Here is a 23,970-nt window from a genome sequence, read left to right as displayed (position 1 = left end):
GATTTCTATTTTTGCTTTAGTTCTCATTATATGAAGAGTACTTGTTGTGTGGTTCCATACGTACCTTGCTCTACCTTACTAGCTATATACCTTAAGGTAAGGTGGAATGTCCTGCTGCTGCTCATGTCATACTCTCGCTTACATAAGTCCACCTCAGAGGCATAGCCACGGCGTCTTCCGCATCGGCACCTCAGAAACTTCCCTAAAGCGTCATAGAGCATCATTGGCTGCAATCATGGCTGGACCCCTTCCATCTGCAGAGACTAACGTGGTGATTGCGCGCCAGTAAGATGGTACGATGGCTGTTAGGTTGCTTGTTCTGGTCGTGGGAAGCGCGGGACCCGTCAAATTTGATGCGCCGGCCAACTCCGACGAGTGTCTACCTACATGTAGCTTCTGCTCTTTCTCTCTGCTTTGGGTTCAACTTGAATGTGTTTCTTGTTGTATACGGTATATGTTCAATGGATCAATGAAAAGAAACTCAGAACATTCCATTGATCAAGGCAGGTATACTCCGTACACAGCAGACGTGCCAAGCAGGAAGTCAATTACCTTGATGGACCCAACTTCCAAGGGATCCCATGGCTCTTTTTTTGCCCCTCATTCACCCCCCGTCTCTGAGTCGAAACTGCGACAACAACTGTGTAAAAATCGCATGGGAACTTTAGCAACCCCTGCCCATCTGCTCGCCCATTTCCAGTTGACAGTGTGAAGTGCACCTTATCAATCAGCTTCCGTCCCATCACATTCGGGCATGAAAGCTTGCTGGTTTTAGGAGTGTCGTGCAGGTGCTGCCAAAGTCCCACAGATTCGTCATCCTCCCATTCACAAGTACACAACCCCTCCCCCTCCCCCTCACCCTCCTCCTCCTTGCTCCGAGCTTTGTCACGATCGCGCCGTTGTAACACGCGCATTCCGACCTCGCCTGCAGACTACTTTTTTTTTCTTTTCTGCCGATTATTAGTTGCAACCAACTCAGCCCTCTATTTTCTTGTTTAATTGCGTCGCATTGCAACCGCGACACCCACATCGTAGCCCATTGCGCGGAATCCAACCACCACCACTACCACCGACACACCACAGCAATCCGCGACCATGGATTTCAACAGCTCATCGCCTTTCCCCGAGGGCATCATATCCTTCCTGGATACTGATCTCTACAAGCTGACGATGCAATGCGCCGTCTTTAAGTACTTCAAAGACGTCCCAGTCACCTACGCATTCACGAACCGCACACCCGAGAAGAAGCTCTCGAGAGCTGCCTTTAAGTGGCTCCAAGAGCAGATCCGAAGTGAGTCAAAGAGGGAGAGAGAACCTCTCCAACCCCCCGCCCACCACTATCGAGACGCGGAACACCTGTGACTGACGCACTCATGCGGCACCCTGAACAGAACTCGGCTACATCTCCCTCTCCGACGAAGAATACCGCTTCCTCAAGACCCACTGCACCTACCTGACAGACGAATACATCCAGTTCCTCAAGGAATTCCGCCTGTCGCCGAGAGAACAGGCCGTCGCGACCTTCCACCCTGTCGGCGACGACACGGGCGCCGACTCGGACATTGGCGACCTCCACGTCGAGATCAAGGGCGCCTGGCTCGACACAATCCTCTACGAGATCCCCCTCCTCGCCCTCACCTCCGAGGCCTACTTCCGCTTCATGGACACGGACTGGAGCTACGAGGGCCAGGAGGACCAGGCCTTCGGCAAGGGCATGCGCCTGCTCGAGGCCGGCTGCACCTTTTCCGAGTTTGGCACCCGTCGCCGGCGCGATTACCACACCCAGGCCCTCGTGTTCCGCGGCCTCGTCAAGGCGAGCAAGGAAGGGGAGAAGAAGGGCTTCAAGGGCAAGCTGACGGGGACGAGCAACGTGCACCTGGCCATGCGGTTCGGGATCCCGCCCGTGGGTACTGTTGCGCACGAGTGGTTTATGGGCATTGCTGCCATTCACAACGATTACAAGGCTGCGACGGAGCTGGCGCTGCGGTACTGGGTCGGCTGCTTCGGCGGTAAGCTCGGTATTGCGCTGACGGATACGTTTGGCACGCAGGAGTTTTTGAGGTCGTTTAGTCAGCCGGTGCACGCTCTTGATGGCGACGAGAGCAAGTTCAAGACGGCGGATGGGAGTAGATTGTTGACGTACGCCGAGTTGTTCCAGGGCGTGCGTCAGGATAGTGGCGACCCGGCTGATTATGTCAAGATGCTGCGGACGTACTACGACAGCCAGGGGATCAAGGACAAGAAGACAATGGTGTTTTCCGACTCGCTTGATATTGAAAAGTGCTTGGAGTACCAGGCCATCTCCGAGGCGGCGGGCTTCACGCCTACGTTTGGTGTTGGTACGTTTTTGACGAATGATTTTACGCATTTGAAGACGGGTACCAAGTCGGTGCCGTTGAATATTGTTATCAAGCTGAGTTCCGCCAACGGAAACCCAGCAATCAAGATCAGGTCAGTTCCATCTCTTGTTTTTTCGACTGAAAACTTGGCGCCACGTACTAATTGGACCTTGCAGCGACAATATTGGCAAGAACACGGGTGACAAGGAGACGGTGAACAAGGTCAAGGGCGAGCTTGGCTACATCGAGAAGGAGTGGAAGGGCGGTGACGAGACCCAGCGTTGGGGCAAGGACGAAGGCAAGGCATAGACGGCTGGTGCCACGTAGAGCTCGTCTGGCGACAGATTATGGAGGAGCCAAGAGGGAGGAACACATTGCAGCAAGTACCTAGATGGGCATTATGAGACAAGGGTGGGAAGGCATGGTGGAATTGGAAAGGCATTGATAATGACGGTAGCAGGTATAGACCTTGCGAGATACCTATTGAATAAATGAAGCAGTGGCGTGTGGCCATGAAGATTCGCAGATGCTTCTTCGTCCTCTGTCAACAGTGTGGCTCTTGGGCCTCGGGTAAGTGAACGCGGACACGAGCTGATCTCCTACGTAAGGTAGTTCACGTCTCGCTCCGGTGATGGAGGTTCTTACTCCATGATCCATGAGCAAAGGAATAGGCAAGTGTGGGAATTGTAATGCCTTTCCACGGGAAAGCAAAACCGTGTTCGTGGTTACTGTTGTCCAACTTCCCGGCTGCCTTCTTAAGGGTGGTTTAAAGGCATGCCTGGTCATCTCTCACTTGAAGGAACAGGTTGTGCTTTCCCGGGCCATAATTCGGGATCATGTCCCCGGCAAGCTGTGAGAGAAGAACACCGCCGGTCCTTCCCACGAGCAAGGAAAGTCACATTCTCCCAGTCGTAAGGCGCATCTTCCGAGATACCTACTTTACTTGGAAAGGAAAACTGACATCTTGATATCAGGCAAGTAGCTTGATCACATACTTTGCCTGAGGCAGGTGAGTATTTCCAAAGACAGCTCCACCAGCGCCTTCCCATCCCCATGTGCCTCCTTCCCATAGAGGGTACTTAAGGGGTCTAATCACCATTCTCGTCACTAGCACAGCAGCGCCCGTCTAGGTCGGCGAGGTCAGGTCAAGCTGTGTGCGAGGTGGTTGAATGGTTAATAAACTAAATACTCCAGTGAAGTCAGAGATTCTGGGTTGACTGAGGGGCGCGCTGTTCGAATCCGGGCAGGGGCGCGAATTATAAGGTTAGTATTCCCCCTCCATATTCCCTTTCTTTTTTTTTTCTTTTTTTTCTTTTTTTCGGTTATTCATTCTAGTATTTTTGGGCTGAGAATAAAGGGATACTGCTGCTTCTGATTTTCGAGCTTCTTGGTAGGAAGGCATCTAACCTTCTGGACCGAGCCTTGACTTGCCCAAATGGAAGTGGTGAGCGTAGAAGGTGCATGTTAGACGACGAGGCTTCGTGTCAATGCCTACCGGCGTACTATTCTTTCCCACAAATGACTCCAGATGATATGAGAGATCCATCACTTCCTGCTCTCTTGGGTCTCTGACTGGGAATTTGGAAGGCCCTCTTGTCACTCTTCCTCCACCACTTGCTTCCTACTTTTCACCTCTTCCTGAAGGAGCAGCAGTAGCATGCCCAGCATGACGAGCCACATATAATCCCCTCGTCCCCATCCCATTCCAACTTCAACCTCTTCTTCTCTTCCATCCACCTCGCACACATCTCATTCTCTGCACCATCACACTCTCGCTTCTGTTTTGGCTCATTTTCTTGGAACCCAAGTTTTGGAACCTTCATTTCCTCGGGTAGTGCTCTACACACAACACATCTCGTCATTCCACTCTTTCTATTCTCGTGCGTTTCTAGCAACAAAACACCATCATCATGCGGCTCCCTGGGCCCTCGATGCCCTCACAACGCCAAAGTCAGACGGCAGCTGGCATTGCCCTCGTCGTCTTGGCCTTCTTCACAGCCTTTGCTATGACCCAGGCCGTTCGACCAATCCAGGACGAGCCCACCCTGACCAAGAGGAACACCAACGTCGAAGCCAGGCAGTTTCTTCCGTGGATCTTTGGTGGCGGTCAAACTACCACCGCTGCCAATCCTGCTCAACCCGTCATCACCACTCCCCTTCCTGCGGCTGCACCAGTCACTCCCAGTGACCAGCAACAGCAAGGTCCTCTTGGTGGTGTTATTCCCCAAGTTGGCCATGTCATTCCCAGTTTACTCGCTTCTTTGACTTCAGCACTTGCGGCCGTGATAACTCCAGTTCCATCCATCCTCAACCCCAACCCCGGAAATGTCGTACCAGTTCTCACCAATTTTGAGCCCGCGGTGGTTGAATCCATACTCCAAACCGTTATTCCGACAGCCATCCCGAATATCGAAGGATCCAATGGTGGATTACTGGATCCGGTCCAGAGTGTTATCAACAGCATCGTCGGTGTTGGTGGCTCTGTTCTACCCCTGCCTGCCGGGTCTGGACTATCCGTGCCTCTTCCGACACAAGTCGTTGGCGGAATTCCGGTTTCTGAAGTTACTGCGGCCATTGGCAACGGCGCCTCTATCATCACCAACATCCCAGAAGTACTTGTCAGCGTTGTCTCCTCCATCGTTGACCACGTTCCTTCGGCGATTGGCGCATCTGACATCGCCGGTGCCACCGCAGCCATCCCAGGTCTCTCGTCTTTAGTTGCAGCCATTCCCACTGGACTCAGCGACTCCATCATCTCAAGCATCGAAAATATGATACATTCCGCTTCAGTTGTTGTACCGCTTCCAACAACAGCTCCCCAGCTCCCCGGCGACTTGCTAACCGACGGTGGTCTTTGCACTGTCGTCAAGATTGAGAGTGGGATTCCCACTTTCCTCGCAACCCCTTGCCCCGAGGGCGTTCCTCCTCCATTCACACAGGCGGCGTCTTCGTCTGACGTCCCAGCTTCAAATTCTGGAGCCGGCCCGGTCAGCCCTCCTGTATCCTCTCAAGCTCTCTCTTCCACACCTGCGGCGGCTCCGGCAGCTGAACCTCCGCAGTCCCCCTCAGCAGCCTCCCCTCCAGCTGGTGGCGCGAATGCTACTCCTCCTGCCAACAATCCTTCGACGCAAGCTGGAGCCGGGAGCCCTGGCAACAATGGCCAACCACACAACACTGCTCCAGCAGGTCAGGCTCAACCACCTGTGCAATCTCCAAGCCCTACAAATCCCTCGCCAGGTAAGAGACAGTTTATCTTGGCTTACACAGTGTACTGACGTATCTTTTCAGCCAACCCCCCACCTGCTGCCACTCAAGCACCCAATCAGGCAACTAGCGGTGCAGGAAGTCCGTCGCCGGCATCAGCTCCCGCAGCCAGCCCCCTGACAACGTTGACCATCGCTGCCGGAACACCTGCCTCGAATCCAACCGGCGTGTCAGCCAACGGCGGAAACAGCCAGAGCCCCTCTCCGACCTCACAAACAGGCGGCTCGATCTTCGGAGTTGACGAAGGACAAGACCCTTCCTCTGGGAACAACATCCCACCAGGCACACCAGTCATTCCCATTTCCGATTGCCCCGCCGTTGTCCAGTGTCCTGCATGCCCGGCTTCTCCTGCAAAGCCTCCTGCCGGCTCATGTCCATGCCCTGGTCGAGGCTACTCTTGCTCCGAGTGTCTCAATGGATGGTTCTGTCCCCCGGAGGAAACACCAATGCTGCCGGCGCCCTGCGGGATGGGATGGCCTTGCTATCACTGCAAAGGTGGCTGGTACTGTGCTCCCGAAAGCAACAACATGGCGCCCGCTGGGGCAAATGATCCTCCCGTCGTTGTCATCAAAACCGTGACAGCTTTTGTTGCTGCCCAACCCACTGGAGCTGGCAACGGCGGCACTGGAGATGGTGGCAACAACAATGGTTCTGGCGGCGGTGGTAATGGCAACGGAGGCAACGGCAATGGAACACCTGGCAACGGAACGCCTGGCAATGGCGACTCTGGCAGCGGAAACTCTGGCAATGGCGACTCTGGCAATGGTGGCTCTCCGGCTGTATCTACTACGCCTTGTACAACAGCGAACAATGGTCAGTATACTGGTCCTCCAGGAAATGGTGCTGGCTCAGCCCCCAATCCAAGCCCGGACAACTCTGGCAATGGCAATGGCAACGGCAACGGAAACAACGATCCTGGCAACGGAGCTGCTCCAGGAGCCGGCGATCCTGGAAACGCCGCATCAACGCCTTGCACAACCACTGGCGGCCAACCCACGAGTCCATCTGGACCCAACGGTAGCTCTGGAAATGTTTCTGGTAGCGGCGGTCCTGCCAACGTTCCCGAACCACCGGCTGTGTCTCCTGCCCCACCTCCCTCTAATACCAACCCTACAGCCAACCCTGGACACCCTCCCAGTCCCGTCTCACCGGCACCTAATGGCAATCCAGATCCTGGTTCCGGGAATGGACAAGGCAACCCCGGTGCCGGCAATCCTCCAGCTGGCTACGGTAATTCTCCCACGGGCCCTGCCAATGGCAACCCCAACAACGGGCCTGGATCAAACAATGGCTCTGGGAGCGGCTCGGGTAACGGCTCAGGCTCAGGTGCACCAAGCGGCGACGGAGCCCCTGGCAACACCGGACCTTCAAGTCCGGCACCTGGAAGCAATGCAGGTGCAGGTTCTGGTAACGGGTCTCCGAGCAACAACGGACCTGAAGCCGCTCCTGACGTCACTGGCTGGGAGTACCTTGGATGCTTCAAGGACTCTGCCGTTCGAACACTCGACGGCGACCCGTCCATATACTTCACAGGAGGCATGTCAAATGAGAAGTGTATTGCACACTGTGGCTCGATGGGATTCCAGCTTGCCGGCACGGAGTACGGCAAGGAGTGCTGGTGTGGCACTGCGTTCCAGCTGGCCGTACGCATCCCGGAAGAGCAGTGCAACGAAGTCTGCGATGGCAAGTCAACCGATATCTGTGGAGGTGACTGGGCTGTCACCGTTTACAGCAGAACCGGCCAGGCTATGAGCTTGCCGTCTGATGACGATGTTGCCAATGGCACCGGCGCTGGCAACAGTAACGGCAATGGCAACGTCAATGGCAACGGCGACGGCAATGGTGGATCTGGCGCGGGAAACAATGGAGGTACCGGGAATCCACCATCGGCCCCTCAAAATCCAGCACCGGCACCTCCGGCGGCACCTCCTGCGGCACCTCCTGCGGGTCCTCCTACAGGACCTCCTGCCGCACCGCCGGCATCACCCCCTCAGACACCAGGTCAAGGTCAGTCCTCGCCACCTCCGGCAGGAAATCCCCAAGACAGCAGCACTCCTCCGGCGTCTCCGAACCCTGCACCGCAGCCTCAGATCGACATTGCTTCTCTCATACAGAGCATCATCAATGCGCTACCCAAGAGTAGCCCTGATGGCGCGTACGGCAGCGGTCTGGGAGCAAGGGACTCTGGGGCGTCTGGCAACAATGGACCTGCGACTCCAGCCGACTCTAGTGTTCCCAATGGTGGTGCAGGAGGTTCGCCAATGATGGGACCAGGCCCTTTCAACCCTCCGGAAGGACTCGACCGCTATGGTGTCGAAAAGAGAGAGGTGGCAAGCCGGAACATGAAGCGCAGCAGCATCATAGGGCGGCGAGCGGCCGCGAAGTTTGACGGTGTTATCTGCGATGGAGAAGATGAGTATGAAGGCGATTGTTTGGCGAAGGCGCAAGTTTAGAAGGAAAGGGGTCCATGTTATCACGACGTTACCATGATGTATGACTTATGATCATGGATGCTGGGCTCTCGTCTCAGCACTTGCGGTTACTCGAGGTTTTTTTCTTTCTGTTCTTTTTGGAGAGGCGGGCTACTACGTATGAATATTGCCTGAGCTCAGATAATGTAATGGAACATGGCTTTGAAGGTTCAAACTTTGCAATTTCTGTGTGGTCGATGGACAAGCCTGCTCACTTTGATATCTGCGATTATGCGATGTCCAGTGAGGAGGAAGTGTTGGTAGAGTATAGGGCCACTTTCTTGGCCAAGAGGCAGACCAGGGTGCTCAGCTAGCTCTTATGCGCTAACACTAAACACCGCAGCTCGATTGCGGCGTCTTTCGGGGCTGAGAGCCTCAGCTGAGATTTCATGAGGCATGCTTGTCAACTTACATGGTCTATTGCTCACGAAATGATGATCCTCTGCCCGACAGCAAGCGAAACAGTCGCTTTTTATTTTATGGAATTTTTGTTGTAAATTGATTGGCATACAGACCAAATACATTATCCCCCTTGCAGGTTGACGGAATATCGCGTGCTTTTCTCTCCATGGTCTGCTATTATTTGCTAGACTAGCTGTCTTCGGCCTTGCTGTGTTTGCCGAGTATCGTAAAGTTGTGGCGTGGTAGTGTGGGTGAAAGTCGTGGTGTGATTTCATTATGTCGATCGGCCGTTTGTCTCCTCATGTCTAGAAACTCATAGCCCAGCCATGTCAATTTCCATGGCCCTTGTTTTCATGACCCTTGTTTCCTCTTGCTCAAATGTCTGCTCTTTTCTTCTTAAATCTGAAGAGCGCCGAAAGTCGCAGCAGAGAGAAGCAGAGCGCCAATAGTCAGCCCAAGCGTGTTCACCCCAGCAGGGACATGCACACCCGCCGCCGCCGCATTCGCCGACGAAGTCGAGCTCGAACTGCTCCCGCTCCCACTCGCCGAAGACGAACCTCCTCCGGACCCGGACCCCGAACCACCGGAAGCAACGACGCTAGCCTTTGCCGAAGCGGGCGGGTCGACGTTGCCCGTCGCCGTGGCGGAGGCGTTCACGTTGCCGTTGTCGCGGCAGAAGACGTCGGTGTAGCCTGCTCCTTGCTCAAACAGGCAGTCTTGGAGGTCTTTGACGGATTGGTCTAGGGCGAGGCAGTAGAGGCCGCAGCCACGGGGGCTGGGCTGCTGCCCGGCAACCGGCAACCGGGGAGGTAAGGGAGGGGAGGCACTAACAATTACGGATACTTGGTTGCATCCAATGGACTCGGGGTTCGGGAGCGGCTCTTGATTCGATAGCAGCATCCCACCGGTGGTCGCATTCTCGAGACTCAGTGTGGTGCGAGGCTTCCCGGGAGGGAGCCGGGCGGTACCCCGCGTGCACCGAGGTGCCCGGGCTTTGCGGCGGGATGTGTCTGTCGAGTTTATTGGGTGGCCAATTAGATGGTTCTGCGATGCGAGGGAGGAGTCGTCATCTGAGACCTTGTTTGGGAGAAGAGAAAGCCCTGGAGATTCAGCTGGATGAGAGCTGGCTGAGAGGTAACAGCTGGCGATGCAGAGTGTGGCTTGATGTCGACGGGGTAAGGTAACTCGTAGTCTGAGGCGGTCAAGCGTTGGCTCTTTTCGGGCGCCAGAGTTTGCGACGAGAAAACTCGTTTGGTTGAGTAACAGACACAATCACGCTTTTACTACATCGTCAGCCACATTACTGGGTCGAATTCTCTCTCTCGCCTTAGAAGTCCGCAATGATGCGCCGTGTATCGTAGTTTTTGCGGAATGCCTTCAACATCGATTAAACTCGTCGAGGCAAGTACGTACCTACCCAGTGTCTCCTGTCTTGTTCCACCCTTGGCATGTGTCTACTCCGCACGCTGACATCCCTCCGGATCCCCTACCTTTCACTGCAATTTTAACTCACTCAAAAGTGTCTTCGACATGTCTAGAGGATAGATAGCAAGAGTCAGCGTAGGTGCTGTGAATGATGATTTCCCCCTCACCAAGACAACAAGGGTCTGGGGGGGGGGGCGTGTAGCATGAGAAGATGCTCTACGATGGTAGAAGATGGTATGATTAGATGTACGCCGCTTCAAGGGCTTCTTCTTCTGGCGATTAGACATCCCTATCGCGAATTAGGACCTACTCTACGGATACACACTTGTTCACCGCCAAACTGGTTGACATTTTCGGCACTTGTGTTGCAGAGCCTGATTCGGCGACTTCACTGCAAAAAAAATTTTTAAACTCACTCAGAGGATATCAATCCTTCGTGTCGTTCGGGCGAGAAAAGTTACAATCGACGGCTGTAACTTGAACTCAAGTCTCTTGTCCCTCGACTTGCCAGCGGAGGCCTCCCTCTCCATTACACGGCGACCGGAGCCGGCTGCCGATTAAGTGGGTCCTTAGCACCACCGGATCCCCACGGCCGGCTCGCTGCTCAAGCATCATGGCACTGGAGTCGCGGGAGCTCAGTCCAGACTAAAATACACAAGGTAAATTCAGAAATTTTTTTTCTTTGGTGCAATTAATAGACCCGAATAACTAGCTGAGAACCACAGTCATGCAACTTGGAGAGGGCAGAGGACCTTGTAACCCAGCTGGCTGCGACGCGACGCGAGTAAAGCAAAGACTGGCGGCGGCTGAAGAGCATGGCATGATGTAGACATAACTGGTGATCTATCCGAGTACAAGAAGTTCAAAACAGACACACAACGGATGGGATTTTGGCATAAAACATAGTCGTACATGGCAAAGCCGTACCTCAGTGGCCGAACGAACGCTTCCTTCTCCCACCAAGTCTGCCAAAGTCATCCGCGTACCATACAGCCTCGGTCATCGCCGAGACTAGGCGTCCAAGGCAATGTATCAACTTTTAGGCGCCACCTGCACTGCATTGTTAACTCGCCCAAAGGGCGGGCGGGCGAAGGGTGTGGCTACAGCAAATGCACTGCATTCTTAACTCATGCAGAGGGTCTTCAACACACCACCTCCCAACAGGTCAAGGACAAGAGTTGGCGGCGGATTCCTCCAAATTTGACCATCTTCCCAAGGCGTCCAGAATATGATAATATTTTGCAAATTAAATAAACAAGAAGAGTGACCAAGAATGAATGTCGCTACGAGGGCTTGGTATGCTGCGGTTTCGAGCTCATTCTCGCCCGCCAGTCGTTATGATTTGAACGTTGATGCACCTTACTAGTTTTTACACTTGATTTACTCACCTCTCCTCTGAAGCCAATAAGAAGGGCGCCTCTATGTACACTGCAATCTTTACTCACGCCAAGGGTCTTGGAATGCCCAGGTGAGACAATTGCGCACAATTACGCACAAAGCCTGCACTTAATTTAACTCGTCCAGAGGACGCATACCTACTTAGTTGACTTGCTCCAGCTAACCAACCCCCCCCTTGGAGAGGTACTTAGCAGCAGTACGAAAAAGGGAGGCTCAGGCGACTTACCAGTGAATGCGTCTCAGCTCGGGGCCGGGGATTGTCCCCGGATCCGACTACCAGTAAAAGTGGGCCACCCGGCCGCCGGCTCTTGAAATGATCTGCCTGCCCTCACCTAAACATGAAATCCGTTGACAACCATCATTTGGAGTAACAAAACGTAAATAAATGGGAAGCCGAACATCAGACGATCTAATCAAGAACGGGAGGCTCTTGGCCTGACTTTAAGTACCTTGTCCGGCATGCCGGACAAGACAGTGCTGTAGGAGTAGGTAGCCATAGCCATAGCCATAGCCAGAGAAGGAGAGAGAGAGAGAGAGAGAGAGACCCTCGAGCAGCCAGAGTGGGTCTCGTTGCGTACGAATCTCTCGGATTTGGTGATATAGGGCTAAGAAAGGCTGGTGTAGCTACCGGAGTGTATGCCATCATGGCTGTTATCGTTACTCGCTCGTAAACTGCTCTCCGTGTTATTCTCTCAAGAAAGGACACCGCATTGCAGGGCATCTGATGACCTGAAGTTGTGTGCATCGTCAATCCAAAGAGTTAAAGGCTATCCGCGCCCTCTGTACAGTTCTATTAAATCAGTCACCGCTCGCAAACGTTGAAAGTAACAATCGTCACACAACCTTCTTTCCACAACCCGTGATGAGGGGGGAAGCGGGTGCTACCGTACGGGACCCAGCTTACGAAGCAACATAATCCAACATAGTCGAAACATCATCAAAAAAAAAAAACACTGGTGCAACATGGCCAGGATACCCGTGCCATCCAATGACTCCGAATATATCCCCGCGGACGTGTCAATATTCTCCAACTCTTCGACGAGAGCCGCAACTTACACTCAGAAGACAATCAAGACGTCACGTCAAAAGCTCCGTCTTCACATGGATGCTAAGACGGGTAGAAAACAATTGTGGTTCGTCAATACAGAATTTCATTTTCTAGCTCGGGGTATTCCTGAAAGATAACTAAAGGAGCTCGCGCTCCTGTGCCCATTTATCATTAATAAAAACAAAGAGATATCCTGCAAAACGTTGTCCCGGCCGTTGAACGCCTTGCTCGGTGACCATGATTGTTTTGGTGCATCAGGCCCAATTAAATCGACCCAAAAAATGACTCCGTCGCTCATAACTGGTGAAAGCAGCCTTTCGAGCAGTCGCGATGAAGACTGGTGGTGTAGTCCATAATGACTACTCGAGATGCTCGCTTTCGTCTAATATCCAAATCAACCCTTTTTTGGGTCGCGCTTTGTCGATGTAATCACATCGATTCGAAGAAATAGATCGATTTATTGAAATCGAAATCGGCATTGCGCCGATGCAATTGTCCTCGACCAAATAGTTCATCCCACAGACTTCAGTAATGTCGAGTCGATGATGACTCTCTAGATCGGATCTACGGATCTAGTGTTCTGCAGCAACGTTTGTGAAACCGCAATGCTGAAACTGGACGCCATCAGAGAGCCCTACGCAGAACGGGAGTCTCAGGCGTATCGAATCCTCCTCCCATTCCGCCACAGCGTCGAGGCTCAAAGGGTTGAGACAGCCGCACGACGGATTGTGGCGTAAGAAAGGTGGAGGAGAGGAGGCGTTCAACCGATTTCTTTTAGGGTTTCCCATCCAGCGACAGATCTAGCGATTGGGTGATGTGTGGCGTCTCTTAGTCGTCATCCAAGCTTCGCCCGCCGCATCACCGCTCGGTTCTGTCTGAGCGTGGTCGGGGTCCACCTTAGCCAGACAAAGGTGCCTCGGCTGTATGGTCTCGAGTGTAGTGCGCTTGATCAGTAACCCCTCTTGCAGGTGTCTTTGGGCCACGATCCAATCTTCGCAATCGTCGTCGGCAGGGTGGGGTCCTCGTCGCAATTCGTGCCGTCCCAAATCTTTGTGCTAAATTCTTGCGTAGCCCACGGGGCTTGAATGTTTGGTAGTGCCAGTGACTTTTGAGCCGCCGTGAGCGGTGGCATCGAGAGCCCCTTGATCGACGAATCGTCCTCAAAGTTGGTGATATCGAAAGAGTCGTCGAGGGTGAGCTGGCTTGCCTGGCTCGCACTGGCTTGGTGGCCCTGAGTGGGAGAAACCCTTTCGATTTCGACAACTACCTCTCGTGTCCTGTAAATCGCCATCTTGGGCTGTCCGTCTGCGTCGGTAGCGTTCGCGGCACCTATCGAAGGTCTCCGGCTGCTGGATCCCGAGCTGACGGCGGCGACGTTGACTCCTCGCAATGCGGGTATCTTCGGCTTCGTAACGTTGTTTAGTTCGATGGGATTCGGGGGTTGGCTGCTGATCGTAGCGTCGATTCCGCCGACAGGGCGTCCTCTCGCGTAAGTAGGTAACTGTAAGCTGCACTCGGATGGCTGATATGAGTCTCGGGTGCCGTTAAAGTCGGCGGCAGATAGAATGCCGAGATCGCGTTTCCGTGCAACCTTTCCAATCAGTTCAGCCATCGACATCTCGATCTTCAGCTTGACCATGTAAGCTAAGGGGTGGAATTGCATGTAACTAAAGATCAATGTTAGTACGCCATGCACACCCACCCAAACCCCGTCGCCATGTCGACGACGAGAGTTTGGAAATTCTCGCAAGACCACCTACACAAATGTGTTGTTGAGACTCATCATCGCAATAATGAGTACGTCCATGCTAAGAGAAAAACCAATGATGAACATGTTGAACTGTGTCAGTCGCTTGTACTTGGTGAGGCCGTGGGTAACCAAGTTCTTCTGGACGATGCGGACGAAGTAAATGTTGAGCGCTCCGTCAACGATGAGGTAAATAACCTTTTCGCAGCGATCCCACCACTCGTTGATTTCGATATATCTCTCTGATACCTGTAATCGAGCCGGCACCCAAATGTTGTAGACGGAGATGTTGATGGCGGTGATAAGCACAGCGACGCCCACTTTCAGCCGCCATGCCCGCTTCTGGTTGGTAAGGAGAATGGCGCATCGATTGATGATAATTTGAAGAAGAAATTGAACCTGGAGAGCCCAAGTGGTCACTGTGGTAGTTAGTAAACGGCTTGGCGAGCAAGGTAGTAGTAAGAGACTTACAGATGCAAAAGTAAAATGCGAAGCTGAAGACGACGGCAGTCAGCATCAATTCGACACCATCCTGAAGTAGTGCTGGTGACTCACCTTGGCGGTATGATGCCTTTGAGATGCAACCAGCAAATGGTGCTGAAGATGGTACACACGAGGATCTCCAGCCAGATCATCCAAATGTATGAGTTCCGGTAAATGCGATCGCCTTGCCGCCTATACATGGCGGTGGTCTGCTTGATCGCCGTCCATGCTGTGAGCCAGCCGAACCCGAGAGTGAATCCCCAGGCCAGGGATGCAATGACCATATCATCTTCGGAGACCTCTTCGAGCTTGAAGTGCGGGGAGAGGAGGGTCATCATGATTGACCAGCCAGAACATCGTAGCAGCGAGGCTGAGACATCAACAGATATTATTCCGTATTTTGCTTCATGGTCGGAAGAGATGGGTGTTAGTGGGGAGTTGAGATGAGAAGGAAAAGGAACTGACAAAAGGGATTAAACAACAGAACTTACCGAGAGCATGGTCAATAAACAGTGGTTTCACGACGTCATGCACAAATGGAAATGAAAAATCGAAAATGTCCAGGGTCCCGATCTGGCTTTACAAAAAAGTTGGGCTCGTTCGTGGTCGGTTCAAGAACGGAGAGCGGACGAGCATAGGAGGGGGGCTGAGAGTTAGAATACGCAGAGGGCTGGTGTTTTTGAGGCGAGTCCTTTTGGCTAGCAGCAAACACTCAGAGTAGCGTTGCGATCGGACCCAAGACGTCGTGTTTCATGGGCGAGTCAGGGAACGGTACACGAACAACGGTACGGATGGCGTCGCCTTGAACGAGCCAACACACACTAGCACTAGAACGTTTTGCACCGCAGTATGGAAGAAAACCAGCCTTCTGCCGCAGGTAACCCACGCTGGAAGCAAACGGCGGCTTCATCCTTCCAAGGCGAGGCCCAGTCGGGGTAAGCGTCAACGCGAGAGAAGAAACCATGCAGCGCCGGCCATTCCGATGGGAGATGAGGATCAGAAGTAACGTTCGCTAGTGGGTGCTGTTTCCCCCCCTAATCGCGAAAACGCAAAGCATGTGAGCAAAATGGTCAATCTGGTTAGGGCGATTCCAGTCTCCTGCTGAAAGGAGATGGCCCTTGCTGAATGACAACGTGGAGGAGCAGCAGAACTCTGCTGATGGTGCCAGTGGAGAGCAAAGCCAAATATTGAACGACATGGAATGCGAGAGCGGCAGAAGATCGGCCATGGAAGTGGCGAGGGACATGTCTGCAGCTGTTAAGGCGCCGATCCCTGGCAAGGTGTCATTGGGACATGACTTGGTCGTCGGCATTAGGGCGGGCGACTTTACCCAAAAAGACACTTTCGTGGCTGCGAAGCTGAGGGATGAGAGGCCCAGCGAAGGGAGGGAGTGGGCAGAAAGAAGAAAGCTTGGCATCTGATCTTCGCTGCGAATTCTGCGCTTAGGGACCGTCTTCTCGCCAGCGTAGAAACATACATGGACGAATCGAAGACGAGATGCTGCTGTTCGCTCCGGGATCATCCAAGCCGGCCTTTTCTTCGATTTCAAAGTCCGCAGTCAAAAGAAGTGTGGTGAGCACGTGGCTCGTGCATCTGGGGCGAAGAAGCTGCTCGGATTAGCCCTGGTTTGGCGGAGGTGGCCGACAACCTCCTGTATGTTGAAGACAAAGCAGAGTTTCTTGATGCTTCGCTTGAAACTCCAACCCAAGATTGGCAACCTATGCTCCTCAGGAGTTAATCTGGTTCTGCAAGAAGACGGCGGGAATGCTGCGGGCGCCTTGTAACCATCTCGAGATTTTCTGATCAAACCCCGTGAAGCCTCATGGGTAAGCCATAGTAGTGGTGCCGGATGTTGCACTCCGGGCATTGGAAATTGTCCAAGTAAGAGCCATTTCATGTTAACAACACTTCGTATTCAACCAGGCCTTGGAATACATGGATGTGCTTGTCGGAAGTAACTGCGTAGGTTTCGACCCAAATCTATCCCATGAACCGTGCGCCGACTATCGTCTTGGTAATTGGAAAATGGAATCCGAGGTTGCTCGGGGTTGGAAAAGATGAAAAGCTTCCATTGCATTTGCCGTCGTCCTGGCTCCGCTGACGCATAACTTATATCGGATATTGGAGATTTCGGGCAATTATCTTAGAGCACGTCGCCCGCATCCTTGACATGAGGGCATATTGGTGTGGGAGGACGGCTTTTCGTTGGAAGGATGTAAACGCGCGTTCTGGAAACGTTCCATCAGAGAGACGGGATGCATGGATCAGAGAGCTGGCGCGGATCTCATCTCCTTCTTTCTCTTAGGTCTGGAGATTCGGTGGAGTTTGGCATCTCGCAGCGTTGCAGTAAGGCGCAAATGTGGTGCTGACGAAAGACACATGTCTTGACAACCGCATGCTGCAGTGATACCGAAAGTTGTCGGCATAATTAGCCCTCCTTCCAAAAAGTCCATGTCCGGAATGTACTCGAGTCATCGTTTGCGGGGCATCCGAAGGTTAGTGGCATGCAAAAGACGGGCAGCGCACCGGGGCCAGAACATCACGTAATGGTTTGTGATGTCGTTGTGAGTTTAGGTCGCACCGAGGCTGTGGTTCCTTTCCCGCAATATCTTCGGCTAGAGGCTGATTGGCAAGAAGAAAGCTGCGGCATTGAGCCCTTGAGGAGCGGGTCGTCCGCAAATCTTCTCGAAGCCGGGTTTCACGATAGGGCTAGTTCTCCCATCTTGGCTCCAAGATTAGCTCGAGGTCCCAACGCATGGGAATGACATCTCCTCGGTTGTTGGCCGCAGCAGCCTAGCGGAGAGACTGGCAGCGACGTCGGCAGCGATACCGGTAGGGTTATCGTGCATGCGTGGGGGAACCAACACTGCCCGAATGTTGAATCGAGTCGTGATGATTTTGTTCGATGGACAATACACGTGGGAAAGGTGGGTATCGAGATAAGCCCAGTTGCTTGGCCGGTGTAAAATATCTTCTCCCGCCTTTGTCGGAGCCGATTTGTCGACCGTCAGTCCTTCAACCCGGCAGCCGGTAAGAATTTCGGCGAATTACGAGAAGCTTCTCGTTGACGTTCCGGTGGCATAACTCTGAATGTATGGGAATAAGAAGGAGCAGGCAGATGTTGGCGAGTCATTGGGCCTTAGTCTAGCTGTCTGCGAGCCTCCAAGTGGTCTGGCGAGATGGGACGGACAAAACGACAACGCAGAAGGTTTCCTAAGCGTCCCCACCATCATCGAATGGTGCACCGAGAGCCGCGAGGGTTGGTCGTCAGTCGTGAATGAGGTAGCTTTCAGGGAAAACTCCGGCCTCTCCCAACTGCCGTATCGCGAGGAGCCCGGATCTGTCATCTCCGTTTCGAGTATGCACGGCGGCAGCATGTACTACAATTAGTTAGTAATCTTCGGGCCGCGGCCAACTAGGCAGTTTCAGTAACGGGCTTTGAATCTGAAGGTTCGACGTCCCATCCGAGGCCTTCGCTCGTCGTCTCCAGGAACTCGGTTGCCATCCAATGTTGTGGTCCAAGTGACCAAGTCAGCCAAAAAGGAGGTAGTTGCAATTCGAGAGTAAGCGTATACGTGCGTAGCAAGGCAGTGAAGTTCGAATATCGGATCTGCGATGTGCAGTGAGTGGCTGGGATGGACGGAGTGGAACGTGGGAGGCTGTGGAGTTGTGGAGGAAGATCCCGGCAGGTGGAGAGTGGTATCTGTGCCCACTGCCCGCTGCCCGGGGAAGAGATACCCATGACATCCTCCCATCTCACGTGATAGCCTCTCTGAGAGTCTTGTAGGGACAGACGCGACGCCGAATACAAGTTTCTTTGCCATATAATATGTTTCACCGTTAGTTGCGAGATTCCTCGCCAGCACCCGCGAATGACATTAATCTGTTGTATTACTATGGTGTCATTCCTTCTCATTTACAAACGCGCCGAAGATATCTACTTAATGTACTTGACCCCACGTTCCGTTCTCGAAAATCAACTGCAAATGCCATATCCGGGTTGGCAACCAGCACCACAATAAAGATCCGAATTACCACACCATCCATTCGAGCTGCAGCATTGGTAGTCACCGTTGCCTCGGCACGTAGCTACTCCTGCACCACACGCTCCATCTCTTGCGATAGGCAGCCCTGAGCTCCCGCCGCTGCCTGAGCTACCACCAGAGCTGCCACCGGAGCTGCCACCAGAGCTGCCTCCTGAACTACCTCCCGAGCTGTCTCCCGCGCTGCATGTACCGAAGCCCGGCTGACACCCGGTTCCGCAGTAAGCACTTGTCGTTCCGCAGTATCCATACGCACTGCAGCAGTATCCGCTGCCGCAAGGCCCAATACCGGAACCGCAAGAACCAGGCGCGCCGGGATTGGGCTGTGTCGGTGTTGTCGGCTGGGTGGAAGATGCTGTCGTTGTTGTTGGTGCCTGCTTGATTGTTAGCTGAGTGGTATTCTCTTTGAACTTCGTTCACCTACTTGGCAGCTCGCGAGTCGTGTGTCTGCTGCAGCTCCCTGCAGCCAAATCTTCATGGTGGCCTGGAAAGACTTGCCGTTATAAGGGTTGCTGTCACCGCGTGTTGCCTCCCAAACAGCTACGCCTCCGAACGATGGCCTGCAGTAGTACGCGCTGATGAGATTATCTGCCTGTTGGTGGGTAATGTAGTTCCCAGCATTGGCGGCATCTGAGGAACCAGGCAGCGTGATGAACACCTTTGCGTCTCTGCTGGGGGTGTTCGATAGCCATTGAACCCAGGCATCAAAGGTGAACCCCGCTTCCTGATATGTTGCACCAGGGGTGTAAGACGGATTGCTAGCCACCCATGTCGCAGCTGAGCAACTCGGGGTGTTGTAGAACTGCACAAAGATCATGTCGAACTTAGCGGCAGAGATCATGGCAGCCATATTGGCATCCGGAACGACGCATTGAGGGGCGCCAGTCAGGTAGTATTGCTTCGTAGCTGTTGCGTAGAATGTACGCAGAAGCGTGACCAGGGCAATGTAGCCTTCCGAGTTGTCTGTGGGTAACTGAGCATTAGCCAACAGTCGTGAAATTCATAACGGCAAAAGCGCTGGCGTACCTGTGGATGGATGCTCTATATCCATGTCAAAGCCGTCAACCTCGACGGCTTGGCCGTTGTAGTCGAACGGGCGAGGGCCTGTCCAGTTGGGATCTTTTGGTCCGAACATGTGCCACAGGTAAGTTGCTAGGAGTTCACCCTCGTTTCTGCCTGTGAGCTGATACGATACTACGCCACCCCCGAGAGAGAGCAAGATCTTCTTGCCATACTGCTGTTGGCATACTGGGATCTGGGCGTTTAGACTCGGGCAGTTGGACTGCAACTGATCCTTTGAAGGGTCGAGGACACCGTTGAAGCCCGGACCAGGGTAAACTTGGCCGCCGCACCGATTACCAAAGTTCGTTCCAGGGTACCCATTTGCCTGAGCTGGGAACAAATGCACGAACGAGAGGATAATCACATCGATCTCGGGCTGCTGGCATTGGTTGATCAGGTCGCCCTGGTTCGGACCTTGTCCCTGTCGTGTTGTCAGCCACAGAATCATGTCAATGGTGAGAAAGTGCGATTCCTTACGTAGTAGACGACAACATTGTTTTTCGAAGTTGGGTCGAAAGTTGCAGAACACCATGAGATTCCTATGCTCAGCAAGACGAGCAGATTGAACAGCGCCATCGCAGCGAAGTAGTATATGGGAGTATCAAAGACAGACAAGTGGGATGCAAAGAGACAGAGTAAGTCGACACCTTTCTAACAGCTGGCGTTGGCTGCGACGTTGGCTCATAGACGAGGGTATTCGTGATGTCGGAGGTAAGGAGAACTTCAGTAACAATGACGTCGGTGCCCAGGTCTAGGAAACTGGGAAGGCGAGTGACTTGCTGGCTGCTTCTCCATGACGAGAGCATTTTAAGGGTTCTTCTTTCTCTAAATAACATCTGGAAAGTACAGGGACAATCGCATCTCCCATATCCTCCATCTTCCATCTCCCAAGAGCCAGGCGCGAACCCCTCCATCACGACCCCTCCTTCTCCTGCGGTCCTGCTGTGGGCGGGAAGTGTCGAGAAAAGAAATGCGGTGGAAATAGTCCTCCCTCCCCGCTGGGCGTTATTGCGATGCAGAATTCCGCAACAGAGTCCGATGGCGTCGTCAATCCAACTTTCCCCGTCACGTTCCCTCTTTTCTGCAAGGGCGACTGTTACCCCTTGACTCAACCTGCCACCAAAACCGATAAAGGGCAAGATCGCGTGAAGAGGGGGTTGGGACTTCCGCTGCGCGACGCGTCACAAATGTGCAGATTCTACTGGATTAGTTATCGAGATCGATTGCAGCGTCATTTCTCATGGTTCAAGGACCATTTTCTTTTGCATTGCGAGACCCCACGAATGCCCCACCGAGACCGCCGACCGAGACCTGAAGACTCCGGTCGCACGCTTGCTGCTGCCTGCTTCCATCAAAACTTAAAAGAAAGTCGGTTCATGATATTCTGATGTGAGTCCATCTCAGAAGTCATCGCATTCAGAATAACTGACATCAGATATGGTCCTCCTCCCTCAGACGATGCGCTCTCTCGTCGCGCCGAAGCACTGCAGCCCAGCCGGCTGGGAAGTAGCTGAGGTGCCGGTGCCAACCAATACCGACCCCACGGACATAATAATTCGGGTAAAAGCTGGAGCCGTTATGACGGGCGACTGCCAGAGAGCAAAAGGTTCTCCCATCGTCACACTCCGCAAAGAAAGGTACGTTCATCGCTAGGCCCGTGGTTGAACCCTTGCATGCAGAATTAACAACGTTTCGTCTTCAGTTTCCCCCTCAAAATTGGCTGCGAGGGCTCAGGAATCGTCGCAGCTGTCGGCACCGAGGTCAAAAACCTCAAAGTCGGCGACGCAGTGTACGGGCTGTGCTTCACCCGACCAGCCTCCAGCATCCCCGACCCAGGCTTCTGCTCCGAGTACGCTATTGGGCCGGAGAGGTTTTTCCTAAGCCACCGCACATGAGCTTTGAAGAGGCCGCCTCTCTTCCGGGCTACACCGTCACGGCGTACCAAACCATCAAACGCGGGCTTGTTCTTGCCAGGGAAGAATCGCTGGAAGGAAAGACTGTCTTCGTCCCCGGAGCCCTGAGCGGGGGAGGCTTCAGCGCGATCCAAGTTGCCCTGAACGTCTTTGGCGCCAAGAAGATCATCTCTACGGTTTCGACTCCGAAGATGGGCCTCGTGGAGCAGTACCTGCCAGGGATGGTTGATCAACTGATTGACTACACTACGACGGATGTAGGGTCTGTGGTTCCCAAAGGAAGCGTAGACTTCATGTTTAACACGCAGTGGAATACTATGGGCCCTGGCATACCACTTCTCACCCCCGAGACGGGCATACTCATGTCTATCGCATCTATTCCTCCGCCAACCTTGATGAAAGAGGTCTTGGGGCCCTCGATGGTTCCCTTCTGGGTTGGCTGGTTGCTGAACTTGGCTCAGCTTTGGTACTTGTTCTTGTTACGCGGCACGAATATCAAGCATGAATTCGTGTCTGGTAATCCCGAGATCAGGGAGGATTTGGAGAAGGCCGGGGAGTTCATTGCCACCGGTAAGGTGAAAGGCGTCTTTAGAGTGGTGGACCTGGCGGAATTGAAGTCGGTAAGGGATGAGTGTGAAAAGGTGAACAGCGGGAAGGGAGGGATCGGGAGATACATAGTAAGGGTCGAGTCCTAAAATAAGGTACTCTCTGTTTTGGAGTACTGTCACGAGTTATGGCACGTAGCAATGGGCATATGAAGTGTGGTAAAAGTGGCTTATATTAACCCAAATAGAATCGAGCAAGGAAAGGTGCTATATAGGAACAAATGAGAGAAGCACGTGATAACACACGTGATGGGCTGATTACAGAGTGCTGATGCTATTCCTATTTCGTGACAAGTAGCTCCGTGGAAACATCCACGCCAAGCACACACTCACACACACACACACAGTCCAATGCAGATGTATGGACGAAGAACCAGCCATCTCATGTCACCATATTATTTCATCACTCCCGATTAATGCGATTTATTCGATTGCGAATCATCAGCCCTGTATCCCATACTTGCAATCCAACGGCCGTCGACAAACAGAGAAACTGTCATTGGCCTGGTGCCGAAGAATTCGCGTACGTAATCGCGTTGCATCCCCAGATGTGGCTCATGTGGCGCCTGCAACCAGTCAGACTACTCCAACATCCAGTCAGCTCTCTATCAGAACATAATCTGAGGCCGTAAATAGTTCGAAACGTCCATAACTAGACTCTCCGTAGTTGCAATCATGTCAAAAGACCAATCTCTCCTCCTCCCAGACGGCCGCACCCTCAGCTACACCACATTCGGCATCACCCCACAACCGAACCAACCAACAATCTTCCACTTCCACGGCCTCCCAGGCTCCCATCACGAAGGCCAACCCGTTCAAGAAGAAGCCATCAAGCGCAACATCTGTGTCGTCGCCGTAACGCGCCCAGGTTACGGCGGCTCAACCTTCCAGAACGATCCTTTCGTTCCCGCAAGATGTCCTTCACCTAGCAGACCACCTCAAAGTCCAGCGCTTCGCCGTGCTAGGAATATCCGGCGGTGCTCCGTGCGCCCTTGTATGCATCCACTCTATCCCAGCACCACGGCTCGCCGGTGCGGCCATCGTCTCCGGGATGTTCCCGTCGGAGCTGGGTTTGGGCGGCATGATGCTCATGAACCGCCTGCTCTTCAACATTGCACCATGGTCGCCAGGCCTCATCGAGCTCATTGCCGACTGGGAAGTCGGGAAGCTCGCTCGGGACTCAGAGCACCCGGATAGGCTTGCTCAATCAACGGCTGACGCCTTCAAAAGTCGTCCTGTTGAGGATCAGGAAGCGCTGTATGCCGATGACGGCAAGATCTTGCGAGTTCTCGAGCAGAGCACGCGTGAGGCATTTCGTGTGAGTAGCCGTGGATTTGCATGGGAAGCGAAACTCTTCGGAAGTTCTTGGGGGTTCGACTTAAAGGATCTAGTTGTTCAGGAAGGGAAGTTGGTTATCTGGCATGCGGGCAAGGATGTCAACGTCCCATTGCGGATGGCCGAGGAGACAGCGAAGATGATTCAAGGCGCGGACCTCAGAGTCATGCGGGAGGAGGCACACATAAGCTTGATCGCGCGTATGATGGGAGAAGTAGTTGGCACGCTTGCAGACATATTGGAGGCGTAAAGTTTAGTACGTCTCATGAAAGACCTGAGTCTTTTTCTCAACTTTTCATCGCTGCTATTGTCTGGGCAATGCGATCAGTGGCTGAGATTCCTTACTACTGCCATCGCATGTGATTGTTTCCTCACCAGCCCTGCCACATGCGGGGATAAGCTCAATTCCGTAGTCCTGTTAGTCGCTTTTCGGCC

The 23,970-nt window shown here is 53.3% G+C and overlaps 8 protein-coding genes across 8 annotated transcripts; 5 read left to right on the top strand and 3 right to left on the bottom strand.

Moving 5' to 3' along the window:
- Positions 1-256: 256 nt before the first annotated feature.
- BDP81DRAFT_36204 (uncharacterized protein) lies at positions 257-911 on the top strand. The gene has a single exon (XM_060586437.1). The coding sequence runs from the start codon at positions 299-301 to the stop codon at positions 710-712; it is 414 nt and encodes a 137-aa protein (XP_060444901.1). The 5' UTR covers positions 257-298; the 3' UTR covers positions 713-911.
- Positions 912-1,095: 184 nt separating this feature from the next.
- On the top strand, positions 1,096-2,648 carry BDP81DRAFT_450195 (nicotinate phosphoribosyltransferase; the record flags this gene model as incomplete). Its single annotated transcript, XM_060592495.1, has 3 exons — positions 1,096-1,291; positions 1,392-2,451; positions 2,516-2,648. 3 exons carry the CDS (start codon positions 1,096-1,098, stop codon positions 2,646-2,648), a joined length of 1,389 nt encoding a protein of 462 aa, XP_060444900.1.
- A 1,601-nt stretch (positions 2,649-4,249) lies between these two features.
- BDP81DRAFT_472152 (uncharacterized protein) lies at positions 4,250-8,470 on the top strand (the record flags this gene model as incomplete). The annotated part of the gene is made up of 2 exons (XM_060594602.1): positions 4,250-5,576; positions 5,628-8,470. 2 exons carry the CDS (start codon positions 4,250-4,252, stop codon positions 8,054-8,056), a joined length of 3,756 nt encoding a protein of 1,251 aa, XP_060444899.1. The 3' UTR covers positions 8,057-8,470.
- A 402-nt stretch (positions 8,471-8,872) lies between these two features.
- Positions 8,873-9,376, bottom strand: BDP81DRAFT_394903 (uncharacterized protein; the record flags this gene model as incomplete). The annotated part of the gene is made up of 1 exon (XM_060588016.1): positions 8,873-9,376. The coding sequence occupies one exon, from the start codon at positions 9,374-9,376 to the stop codon at positions 8,873-8,875; it is 504 nt and encodes a 167-aa protein (XP_060444898.1).
- Positions 9,377-13,296: 3,920 nt separating this feature from the next.
- BDP81DRAFT_461589 (uncharacterized protein) lies at positions 13,297-14,915 on the bottom strand (the record flags this gene model as incomplete). The annotated part of the gene is made up of 3 exons (XM_060593796.1): positions 13,297-14,014; positions 14,108-14,533; positions 14,650-14,915. 3 exons carry the CDS (start codon positions 14,913-14,915, stop codon positions 13,297-13,299), a joined length of 1,410 nt encoding a protein of 469 aa, XP_060444897.1.
- A 3,638-nt stretch (positions 14,916-18,553) lies between these two features.
- On the bottom strand, positions 18,554-20,258 carry BDP81DRAFT_450191 (chitin recognition protein; the record flags this gene model as incomplete). Its single annotated transcript, XM_060592494.1, has 4 exons — positions 18,554-18,994; positions 19,045-19,583; positions 19,647-20,103; positions 20,160-20,258. The coding sequence occupies 4 exons, from the start codon at positions 20,256-20,258 to the stop codon at positions 18,554-18,556; spliced, it is 1,536 nt and encodes a 511-aa protein (XP_060444896.1).
- An 882-nt stretch (positions 20,259-21,140) lies between these two features.
- Positions 21,141-22,290, top strand: BDP81DRAFT_461587 (alcohol dehydrogenase; the record flags this gene model as incomplete). Its single annotated transcript, XM_060593795.1, has 3 exons — positions 21,141-21,319; positions 21,385-21,531; positions 21,579-22,290. The coding sequence occupies 3 exons, from the start codon at positions 21,141-21,143 to the stop codon at positions 22,288-22,290; spliced, it is 1,038 nt and encodes a 345-aa protein (XP_060444895.1).
- Positions 22,291-22,875: 585 nt separating this feature from the next.
- On the top strand, positions 22,876-23,785 carry BDP81DRAFT_461586 (Alpha/Beta hydrolase protein; the record flags this gene model as incomplete). The annotated part of the gene is made up of 2 exons (XM_060593794.1): positions 22,876-23,068; positions 23,115-23,785. 2 exons carry the CDS (start codon positions 22,876-22,878, stop codon positions 23,783-23,785), a joined length of 864 nt encoding a protein of 287 aa, XP_060444894.1.
- Between the last annotated feature and the right edge of the window lie 185 nt (positions 23,786-23,970).

The sequence above is a fragment of the Colletotrichum phormii genome, assembly GCF_030913505.1.
Source record: "Colletotrichum phormii strain CBS 102054 chromosome Unknown BDP81scaffold_11, whole genome shotgun sequence".
Lineage (NCBI taxonomy): Eukaryota > Fungi > Ascomycota > Sordariomycetes > Glomerellales > Glomerellaceae > Colletotrichum > Colletotrichum phormii.
The sequence above is the reverse complement of the archived record's forward strand: the minus strand, read 5'-3'. Positions and strand labels throughout refer to the sequence as shown.